The 12,372-nt window shown below is 37.6% G+C and overlaps 1 protein-coding gene across 1 annotated transcript; it reads right to left on the reverse strand.

The window, feature by feature from the left end:
• Window positions 1-481: 481 nt before the first annotated feature.
• Window positions 482-9,902, reverse strand: nudt14 (nudix (nucleoside diphosphate linked moiety X)-type motif 14). Its single transcript, XM_077710782.1, has 5 exons — window positions 9,750-9,902; window positions 5,068-5,111; window positions 3,385-3,449; window positions 2,662-2,962; window positions 482-1,147 (listed from the first exon to the last, which is right to left on the reverse strand). Exons 1-5 carry the CDS (start codon window positions 9,828-9,830, stop codon window positions 898-900), a joined length of 741 nt encoding a protein of 246 aa, XP_077566908.1. The 5' UTR covers window positions 9,831-9,902; the 3' UTR covers window positions 482-897.
• Window positions 9,903-12,372: the final 2,470 nt, after the last annotated feature.

The following is a 12,372-nucleotide window of genomic DNA, read 5'->3' on the forward strand; positions in this document are numbered from 1 at the left end:
GCATATGTTCAATCAGCCCTTTTGAGGCCCTGTCCAATTCATATAACAAAGCCCCTATTTTACTGCAGGATATGCAATGTGTTTACAGCTTTTGAGTTAGCATGACAAGTAGACTAAGCTTTTTGAGCAGTTTTTTTTAACCTAACAAATGTTAGAAAAGTCTTTTTTTTTTTCATTTTTCCACAAACCTCCTCTCTTGAAGCAAATGGCACTGAGCAACATTATGCTAAAAGCAAAAGTTATTAGAGCCTTTATGTCATCAAATATTTTGGTTTGGCATGCTTTGTCAAATGTTCAGAACTCGGAAATTGTTTGACGCTTTGCTTAACAATGTGATACAACAATTATCATAACGAGCATAGTTTTTGCATTACTAGATCACAGCATGGGAGAAAGTGCCACTCATTTGCATCTTGTGTAATGATAGGCTTAAGGGCACATTTTGCTTTCCAATAAGATTGAAACCAACCTGGTTCACAAGGTTCTTTAGCAGAAACGTTCTGTATTGAACATATGACTTGGCAATAGTATAAAAGATCAGCAAATAATGTATGAATAATGGCTCTGTAATACTAAGATTTTAACAAGGAAGCAGAGGAGCATATGATGACTTTAGGACTTGCATATAAAAACCATGATACCCAGCTATTTGTTTTGAATGGTGCCATATAAACGAATCAAAATGATTGATAACACAAAAAAAGTGCAAGAGGAAGCCTGATAAAGGCAATTTTTATGTATATGGTATGTATAGACCTAAAAAGTTTAAGTTTAAAAGGGGGAAAAAGAATACAACACGGCAGATATCCACACGTCAGGTTTAAAAAAAAAAAAGTGGAGAGCATAAGGGCGCACGTAGGTGTGTTGGGCCAGTGTTGGACAAAAAGTTTATAGTGTTTACACATTGGTGGAGATCTTGTATTTAGGGGACATGTTGTTATGGAACCAAATGAAGCTAAATATGACGCCCATGGTTTTGGGTATACGCTCGTTGTAAGCAAAGGTCATGGCTTCGTGTAACGGGATTTTGACCACTTCAATGAGCTCTCCCTCCCGTGGCTCACCTCCACCTGCACTCACGCAGTTGTCGTCAGATACTTCTGCGTAAAACATGGTCTGCTTGGAACCTGTGACTCCCACACCGGACCTGGAGGGAGAAAAAAAAAGAAAGTATGAATATGCAAGCTGTATTGCAGACTGATGCCAATGTGGCATCTCAATCTTAGTTCTTAGGCAGCCTAACTTAGTCAATAGAGTCCACCAAGTCATATACTTTACTTCAGTGTGGTCCAAAAATGTATTGATGTACTCATTAATGGTGTGAAAATATATGTATTTAGAATTTTCCACCAATAGCTATTTATACATATCATACATGTGATCTAGACTGTGTCATTGTCTATTACTTGAGTGCAAGAATTGAAAATAATTAGTTTTTGCTCCCCTTATATATTGTATATTTGGATGCAAATATCCCAATGTATTAGTTTGTACTTTTGATCATGTGTTTTCTTATTCTGAAACGTATTTATGCATTTTTTTCTCTTTAAACCCTATTATACACATTTTTAACAAACACACTAATTGTCAACAAGGTACCAAACCTGCAAAAAATAAAATGAATGACAGTAAAAGTACAGATATGAATGTAGTTATCTGGTAAATTCATGTAACAATCACAACCCCAAATAACATCCTATCCAATATGAGACATGTCAACTCAACTCTTTCAGTGTAATGCACAACAAAGCCCATTTACCCACGACACAAAATTATCATTATGGCAGGCTGTGACCTGAACATTCAGCTGTTCCACACAGTGCACTTCCGTCAAAAGCACCCTCATCAGAATCATGAGGGTTAAGGTGATACCCATCTATTAAATGGAAGAGGCCCACACGTAATATCGACCATAGACTACACCAACAAAGCTGGAGGAGGTATCCAAGTCAAATCAAAAGAACAGTTATGTGCCTTGTCAATCTTGGCTGTGCAGGTGCAGCGGTAAATGTGGGGTTGTTTTTCTCCTTTCAGTTGTCTGCTGCTGAGGTCTGGCTGCTGCTTTCTAATATGATTAAAAATGGATGAATGCCTCACCTGATGCTTTCTACCACATTGGTTACATGAACTAAATGTATTTGTCTCCAATAGTTCAATACAAAAAGATAGGTTTGTTTAATCATGACATGTTTTATCCTTGAGGATTCTTACAACTAGTTTAGAAACCTAGTATTTCCTGCACTTCCTCCATGATTTCCATGTACTCCAGCTTTTCCCCACATTCCAAAAATATGCATGTTAGGCTAATTCGAGACCATTTTGTTCATGCATTTAAATGGTTGTTTGTCTATGTGTGTTTTTCAAATAGCTGGAGACTAGTCCAGACCAGAATTCCCTGAAATTCAGCAGAGTAGGCCACACAGGAGTGAAAGCTTGTTGACTGCAGTGATTTCCTAAATACAACTGCATATAGTTTTACAAGTAAAATAAACAAAGCAATTGACGCATTATATCCTCACTTTAAACTTCAAAATTATTCTGTGGCTCCTGGTTGAAATGTACTTTCTGTATTTAATGGTGTGAACCCTGGGATATCCATTCCTTCTCTAAGCCACTTATTCATTCTATTGACTGATTTACATAACATGACTATATGCTCACCTGTAAGAAGTAATGCGCTTGAGTTTTGAAGCTGGTACATCGTAGCCACATTCCTCTAGCACTTCCTGTCTGGCAATCTCTTCCAAGGAGAGGTTGGGTTTGTCCACCAGCCCAGCACATAGCTCATACATGATGCCTGTGGTAACCGGTGGCCCGGCAGATGAGCTACCCCCTTCTGTCTCTGCTTGGCCCTCCTGACTCTCGGAGACTGAGGCGACAGCTTCGGTGGCCCCCTCCTCTGTTTTTTCAGTGGCCGGACATGGTTGTGTCTTGGCTCTTTCCAACTCACACATGTATACAGCTGGAGGATTGGAAGGAATATTAGACTGCATTTCTATTTCTGTATGCCATGATGTTCATGTAATTGAGCAATTTAAACATTATTCTTGCAGACACGGCTGAGAAGTTTACATGTCATCCATAGATTGAAAACAAATGTCAGGTCAAGCTTCAGATGCCTGGTACATCATTATCATATTTCTCTAAAGAATAGGGGAAAAGATATCAATACCAAGATTTAATTGAATTTAGAACAACAACACTAATTGTGCCTTTCTAATGTATATGTGAATGCCATTCACATCAATATCACTGATTTATAAATGTACTTAACGATTAGTGAGAGCATAAGAATACAAATCTCACACAGTAACAGATATATAATAAATAATTCATACATTATACAATATGTGCCACAAAATGGGTGGGCAGTTTCAAACCTACCTGGACGGAACTGCTTGACAAGTACAAAACAGTGGGAGGTGGTGTTGAATATCAGCACAGATACACTGAGAATAAATACAAAAATAAAAATGTTTTAGGCATCAATAGAAAACAAGCAGTATAAATTGACTTGAACTGAATTGAATACAATATGTACATTCATACTCTTTAAGCACCCATAATGCCTATGCAATGTATTTGGAAAGTTGCACCTGGCAATATGACAGCCACATAGGCAAACTAGTTAGGCGTGATACTACAGTAAGCATATCCAGTATTTGTATCTATGGGCAAAACCATTGTGCAAATGTGTAAAAATGGCCGACGACAAATACAGTCCATATACACTGGTATGTGATCATCTGTTCTCATCAAAATTTTATAACACTACCTGTGCCATCACCACAACCACATGGTACCTACCACAAGCACTCAAGCAATTAAAACCATTGCCGACACTCGCAGCTGTAACGCAAAAAAAACAACGTGTACCAGCAACTGCGCTAGGGTAAAGGTACAATTATGCAGCAACAGATTGATGCAATAAAAAGTAGGACATGCAGGCCTGAGGCATAGAACCTGTCCCTTGAGGGAGCTTTGGGTCTTTCAGAAGTGTTCCACGCCATACAACGCTTCTGCAGCTTCCCAGAGACAAAACGCTCTAATGGTTATACCAAGACACCGGGGACTTTCTATCCATCGTTAAATTTGCTACCTTCTCGGGGGAGCTTTAAACTAGATAGTAGGAAACGAGTGGGATGTGAATCACAGGTCAAAAGTGAATGTCTTCTGAGGGAAAAGAACAGGAGCCTTTGGATTTGATACCTTAATGTATGAAATTGTATATAGGATGGATTTCTGAATAGACTCTTTTTCATCATGTTTCTTGGAAAGCAGCAATCTGCCACCGCTAACACAAAGGTGTCAAAATAACAACACAATGGCAGTCTACCCACCAAGTGCACATGTGTTTTTGTGGCACTGGTAGATGTTTATCATACAGTCCTACAGAACATTCTGTGGTCATTGCAGTCATGGCAAAGAAGGTGTTTTTTTTCCCCTTTCTCCTAAAATGTTTTCAAAGCAGAAGCAAAGTTACTTCAGTAAACCATTGCAAATTTCAAGAGAAAGGATCACCGCAATACTAGGGTAATTTTAGTGCGACATAAGACAGGGGGGACCTTAAAGTGAGATGCTATTCTGGTAGTCCCTAACCAATAACAAGTGATGTGTTGTTACAACATAATCTTGTGATCGCATCTCAATTCGTCAGCCTTTTCATATCTTGAGTTTCTAAAAGTGTAAAGCCCCACAGTAGCTCCAAATGTTGACATCACAATTGAAGGTATTGTTAACCATAATTGAACAGAAAAGCTAAACATGTACTTGATGTTTTTGCATATAAAAACTGGGAAAAAATATGTAGCAGGCATACGTTTTGTTGTTGCATTTGTCTCAGTGGGACTTTTTTCCACAAGAACCTCTATTTGGAATCAGTAGGAAATGAAAAAGAGGGCTTCAATGACCTGAAGCGTATCCCTCAGTATAAGTGTTAGACATTTCACTTACAGAACACCCTGTGATGCTTAGTTATTTATAACCAATGAGAAAAGCTAACTGTATCACTTGCATGAGTTAACATGAATATGTGGTTGAAAAGGTTTGCATTATTCACAGTTTTACCTGTCATGTGTTCGCATGAAGTCCCAAGACTTTTTTGTTCCATTCTGTAAAGAAATCAGACAGACACAAGCAGCATGAGTAAATGCAATAAAAGGTAGACCATTTAAATAGTGAAACACTCTAGGGCAGGTTCAAGCGTACCCCTAATGATGCTTTTGATGCATGAGCCCTTGAAGTCATGATGTCAAATCATCTTTGATTTATTGTATCTGGATACTGCTAAAGCAATTAGAATATTTGAAACTGATTTTTGACAGTAGAATTTCGCAAATCTGAGAAACCTCTTGAACCCTAGCTACTTGTAGCTTCCTGGATGAGATATAAATAAAGTCAATAGGATTCTAACAATGATATTAAATAACAAGAGGAAGGGGCAACCTTTATATTTAACAAAGCATTGAAAAGTTGATGTAACATTGAACATTTTCTAAACCACCTTGTGTCTAGGATTTTTCAAATTTGATAATTGATTGAATGCTTTTATTGTTATTATACAAGTATGCCTTAATGCTGAGAAAGTTCAAAAGGTCATCATCAAGTGATACGGGGAGGCTATGTCTCTAACTTATAACAAAATAAGTGAATGACTTTAAAGCATTGTGTAGAAAAAGAAAAGATGGGCGTTTACAAACTGGATTAAGTTTCAGGGAGGGAATCCTGATGACTAAATGCTCAAACACGTCTCATTGTCATTCCGCTTTGGTGGAAGAGGTTGGAAATAGCTGTTTATGTGCCCTGCGGTTATGTTGTCACATCAACAGGATGTGCAGCATTACACACAATCAGATGTGCAATTAAAAAGCATCAGAAAAGAGATCAAATGTTGGGTCTGTGGGAAATATATAACATTGTCTCATTCTTTTCTTATCACTAAGACGTTTTAGATTAGCATCTTGATTAAAAGTGCATTTTGAAGTGTAATGCATTAGGTAGACTGGGTCGCAAAATTCCATTAGGGGAAATCATTTATCATATGAATGCATTTCATTTGATTCATTTACATTCATTCTTTTCACTTTCAGTGTGTAATTTGATTGTCATCTGCTTATGTCTGAAGCCTGGCAGACACTTTCACAGACAGCAAAAAAAAACGAGACATACTGTTGTCTTATTTTAGCACATTCGATTATAACCGTGGTCAGGGCAACCAAGCTGAGCCGAGCCCAGGGAGTAGGAGAAATTGGCGGGACAGTTTTGCAGCCTAAGCAGTAGGCACAATCAAGGCCAGCAAAATGACGGCTTCCTAGTGCCGTTTGGGTGAACTGCATACGTCATCATTGTAACTGCACACATTTTCATCAAAGTGTTTCCTGGAAAAATGACTGCACATGTGAGAAAATACTGTATCTCGAACACCTAAATTGCCAAATCAACACTATACATTTCTGGAAGCGTACAAGTTTGATTAACTACAGAAATGAGTCAGTTGTTACATGATTTAGTCTGGTCAATAACACAAATATGGCATAAATGATTTAACTTCACTCAAAGGAAAAGACTAAACAGACATAATAGTGGAGAACAAAGATGTGTGTATTGTACTGCATATTCTCAATAACAGGTTATGTTTTTGTGTTTAGTTAAATGACTTGAGTTGTGAGGAAATATAGAAAAAAAACACTTTTTTTTTTATTTAATTGATAAATAGCGTGGTTTACTTTGTGGTAAAAATTTTACAAGTTTTACCAAAATGTACAAACAAATGTTTTACAATTATCATTCTCAGTTGAGGCCAAGTTAGCCTCACCCCACTTACAAAACAAGCTCTGAAATGATTCAAAAGCTTGTCGAGTCCTGCAAATTTGCCACCCACACAGAAATACCTAGTATTTTTTTAACTAGGCTGCCAGCTTTAGTAAGAATCAAACACGTGTCACATCTTCAGTGACTGAAAAGTTTAAACATAAGCATTTTTTAACAGGTAATGAACTGCAGTAATCGAAAAGACAGTATAGAAATACACTGGAAATGCACTGAATTAAGTACACAATCCGACCAGATGATCAAAACAGATTCTGACACAATTGGAATCCCGAATTGATGATAGTCAAAAGCAAGAGACAAATGTAGCCATTCTCTTTTTAGGATCCTGTCACCATTCCCAGATGGTGGGTTTCACCTCATTACTAGGCCCTCTTGCTGAGAGGAATGGATGGGGGGCAGGTGCAATGGCCCAAGAGAGCTCCAGGACCATGTTCGATGTGGATTACGACACAGTGATTAGCTGCCATATAGTGAGTGGGAGATGGGAATGGGGGATAAGAGAAACCAGAGAAGGCTCTCTAACGGGACTTTGAAATTAATGTAGTCCTTCTCCCGCTTAGGGCATCAAACATGACAGGCTCTTGTTTGAATGGCCATTGTAGATGGGGGAGAATCATCCAGATCTTTTAGGTGCTTAACATGTGATGACCAGTAAAAAAAAAACACCTACTGTGCTCACCACACTCAAAACTACAAAGCTGGCAGCTGCTGGAAAAAGTAAAGAAAAAAAAAACCAAACTGTCCTCCAATTGAATGGCACTCTTTGATTCCTAACATATGCTGTCCCGTTTTTTTTTCTTCTTTTTTGGGATTTAACTTCATTTGTGATCACTAAGGCAAGGCTCTAAAACACACAGCTGCTTTCCTAATGATCAACAAAATCTTTAGTAGCAAAAGAACCAAACATTAATGACAGGCAACCAGTAATGTGTATTTAGAGCATTCACAGATAGATCAGCACTCAAACAGATATTGACTCTTTTAATTTAAACTAAGGAATTTAACCAGGAATTTTCATAAGAAACTATTATTGAACTGCTTTTGAACTCAAAATGGTTCAGGGACTGTTGTTTTTTTAGTAATCCTAATTAAATCTTATTTTGTTTTGGCAGAAATAATATGCAAATTATACTCTAGGATTTACAGTATTTTCTGCTAGTTTTGGCTGGAATCATCAACTGTCCTAATAAAAATATCTGAGAGGACTAATCAGACTTTCAAATTTTTGTTTGTATTTGCTATGCATCTTTGTTTACACACTCTCATCACAATTAAATGGCAAGCAATGAAATAAAACAGGAGGGAAGAACAGCTCATTCATTTTTATACACTCCATTTGTAGGCTCTATTTAAAATCATGAATAAAATACTTATTCATATTTACCTTTTCATTACTACAATTGCATATGTAAAGGAGACTATCCCATCTGACCTTAGCGAAAGTCAACCCATCAAGGAACGAGGGGGCCACAGGCAGTAAGATACCCGGGATAAATTATTCAAATTTATCATGAATAAATAAAAATAAATAGCCTACATGAAACAGCAACTACTGATTTAACACAAGAACACAATAGCAAGCGTACATAAAGCAACAGGGAGACTGTCAACTACTTTAATAGATATGAGACTAAAGAATAATAATAATGATGACTTATTGGAGCATGAATATGTTTTGATTTCAAAGCTGCAGAGGTGCTGAGAAGCTGTACTTACTGAACAGCCCATTCCTGATCTGTTGGAGAGTAGTATAAAAGTGAAAATACTGCAGAGGTAGTCACCACCATCCTCTTCTCTTTTGTTGCCCATCTGTCATATTACCTGTTCCACCATTCTCTTGATAAGATTACCCCCATCCCCTCTTGACACAGGTGTGAACCTCAAATGGTGAAAAAAAACTTGCCCTGAGCACCATAATAACTGATCATGAGGGCAATTACAAAATAATTATATCAAATGATGAGTGAGCTTTACATGAACTGTGAAAATGCAGGATATACACATGAAAATGTTTGCATTTATACTTAGTTTTCCCAGATCTATCTTTAATTGATATTTTTAGAACATTAAGTTTTTTTTTTTAGAAACTGTAATACTTACCTGCAATTAGGATATCATCTTATGATAACAACACACAAACACTCACTCAAAACATCATTTGCAGAATCTATAGTGACAAATACTATCAAAATTGGAACAGTGCAGTGATGTATGATTAATGCAAACCCATTTCATTTATTAGATCTGATTTTGTTTTACGTTTCTAACACAAAAAAGTGTCAAGATTGGTTTCTGACCAAAAAAATAAAGCATCTTTCAATTGATTTAACCCTATTTTTAAATCAGATTACTACTTTTACAATAGTAAATACTATATAATAAATTAGATGTGTTTACAATGGAACTAAAGACTGAAGCTGTCTTCGATGCTCTTGATCTCAACAAGTCTCATCTGTGTTATTATTTCCTAAAAACTTATTAAACCAAATCATCCAAATTGTATGAAATAATGATTATTTCATACAATTTGGATGATTTGGTTTAATAAGTTTTTAGGAAATAATAACACAGATGAGACTTGTCCAAATGATCGCCTATAGGATTATTAATCCTATAGGCGATCATTTGGACAGCAGTTGCAACATCTGCAGCAGGCTAACGTTAGCCCAGTATTCTCGAGCTGTGTATGAATTGTCATGTTAAACAACAAAAATCGATGTTTTCATCTAATCTACTGCAAACTAAAGCATATGCATGCCATATTTCATTCAAAAGCACTTAAATATATATGATGACTGTCAGCGATTGTTTATGGTCAGCACATTCCGTGTTAGCATCCATAGTGATTTGAATTGATGGGGGCTGGGATAACCCGCAGCATCCAGCCGCATCTTGACAGCCGTGGAGAGACAGTTTACCTGGTTGTAGTGAACCCTGAACGGCTTCAAGTAGTCGGATTCGGTGCATGGAACGACTTCAATGTTGTTGATCTCTTCCATAGTTTGTTGGGCGGCCAAGCTGGTCCTGTCACCGCAAACGCACGGACAGTGAAGGAATCCTACGGAAGCCTGTGGAGAGCATCACACTTAAACAGAAGTGGTCAACAATCACTCATTTTTTTGTTTATTACTTATAAATGTTGTTTATTGTTTCTCTTTGCAGTCATACAATTACCATTAAAAGAAGAAATCAAGAAAAACATTCCTGTAAAATAGGATATTAACAATAGGCAGATGTGTGGTTAATGTGTCTGCCTCACAGTTTAAGGGCCGTAGGTTCGATCCCGGATTGGTCCTCACAGTTCCAAATAAATTCAAGAATTTGCTTTGAATCTTGACATTTAAATGCTTCTCCGACTTCTCAAACTCAGGTAGTGCTATAAGGGAAGAACATTTCATTTTGCATGTTTTCCCCGGGCTTGCGTGGGTTTGCTCCGGGTATACTCCGGTTTCCTCCCACATCTCAAAAACATGCAAGGCAGGCTGGTTGAACACTCTAAATCGCCCCAAGGTATGAGTGTGAGGGTGAATGGTTGTGCCCTGCGATTGGCAGGCCAACAATTCTGGGTGTTCCCTCCCTGGTGCTTGTAGTTAACTGGGATAGGCTCCAGCACCCCCCGCGACCCTTGTGAGGAAAATGTAAATAATGAATTAATGAATTTAGAGACCAAATACGACTTGCTTAGTCTATGGGATGATTTAGATTGAATCACATTATTTTTTTGTCAAAATAATTCAGGATTTAACCGAAAATTGAATATTAACACTTAAATGCTTCTCCAATCACTTGAACCCAGATTATGCTATAAATGACTGGGAGATTGTGGAGACCCTTTGGTGACCCTGCATCCCTCAGTGTGTGTGGTAGGATGATGTAACCCCGAGTATTAAGAAAAAAAATGCATCATGGAAAACCATCTGTAGACATCCAATCTCGATTGAACGAACTTCCTTCATCCATGAAACTCCCACTACACAAGGGCAGGACATAACACATTTGTGAGCTGATTTACATCAAAATAAATATAGGCCAAGGCAAAACAATGAGTGGACCTGTAAGAGGAACACGGCGTCTCTCCTCTGGGCAAGTCCAATTTATACCGCCTGATCCGGCCAAGCTGCTGGGCACGATAAGAAGGGAGGGCCTGTTGAGTGAAGTTATTGTACTAAAGTCACCCTGCAGTGGCACCCTCGGAAAAGTGACATAAATAAACTACATAACGGTGATGTGTTGCTACGTAGTACAACTAGAAAAGAAAGAACAAATATAAAGAAAAGGAAACACTGACAAATGACAGCGAATCTATAGGTTTTCCGTCATTCCAGTCTTCAGTCCACTCAAGTATTTTTTTCAGCTTGTTCTTTTTAGCTATTATTTTAAATACAGAACAATAGGCAGACAAATATAAAGAATATGGCTCAGAAATACTCTCTAAAAGATATATATCTCATCCAATATTATTGACAATTTTGTCATACTTTGCACATTACCAAGTTTGCATCCTTGTAAAGGACAACATAAACCAGGTGTACTCTGATACATATTTTATACTTTTTAAAATAACTTTCTTATTAAAGTACTGAAATACATTTACAGTAAACACCCTTCTGCCTTAGTGTCTTTCCTTTTATGGGCCTCACTGGAATGTCGCCCACATAAAGAAAGGATTCCAAAAATCTTATCAGCTACTCCTGGGGCACCCATAAGTGCTAATCCCATCCTTCCATGAACATATGGGTGCCAGGCCCTGGAAGTCATGAACAATTACAACTTGCAGGTACCTGACAGAGGCCAGGCTGCATTGGGCTTAAGACAATGAAAGACCTGGAGCCATCTATAGTCTTCCTGTCTGTCTTCTCTTTCAATCTGTTTTAAAACTTTTTTGCATCCTTTTTTTCTGTTTTGTTTAACGTATAATGATTTATTGGAACTTATAATGAACCAGAAGAATGTTCTTTTGGTGTGTGGTTTTCCTATATGTACTCTAGGTTATTTCAAATAATGATTTAAGATTATTTTTTGATGTAAATCTCAATTATTTACCTAGAGTTGCCTTGTCTGAATGTATCGACTTTCATGGCTACAATATCCCTGGATAATCTATTTACATTTGGGAATACTATTAAAATTATCGTAACTAACATTCTCAATGGTACTGCAAATAACGCCTCATCCAGGATATCCTCCATGCAGCTTCAAAGGTCACGTACATGCCAACATGAAGAGAAAAGCTTTGTCATATATAACATGAGATATAAACAGACAGGCATTCGTTACTGTGGAAACTTCTGGACTGGTCTTTATTTTAAAGGAAATCTCTACAATGGGCTATCCATAGCATAGTTTATCAGTAAGGGTCAAGCAGGGATTTGGGTTGGAGCCAAAGGGAATGCACTTAGCCAAGGTGGCTGTTGTCTCCCTGTTAGCGGCTTTCGGGTGTAGGTCGCACAATAACCACAAGTCGGGATCTTTTGCAACCTCTCACCATTTATGGAAGAGGGCAGGTATTGCATGAGGCCCCATGACAGCATTATTATCATT

Source organism: Stigmatopora nigra, chromosome 2, assembly GCF_051989575.1.
Source record: "Stigmatopora nigra isolate UIUO_SnigA chromosome 2, RoL_Snig_1.1, whole genome shotgun sequence".
NCBI lineage: Eukaryota > Metazoa > Chordata > Actinopteri > Syngnathiformes > Syngnathidae > Stigmatopora > Stigmatopora nigra.

Bases quoted from the DNA above. Each gene is read 5' to 3' on its own strand.
- nudt14 (XM_077710782.1), bottom strand. From the start codon at position 9,830: ATGGAAGAGATCAACAACATTGAAGTCGTTCCATGCACCGAATCCGAC. The intron at 5,112-9,749 runs GTAAACTGTCTC...ATTTCTTTACAG, and splicing joins TCAGGGTTCACTACAACCAG to AATGGAACAAAAAAGTCTTG. The intron at 1,148-2,661 runs GTGAGCATATAG...TTCTCCCTCCAG, and splicing joins AAGCGCATTACTTCTTACAG to GTCCGGTGTGGGAGTCACAG.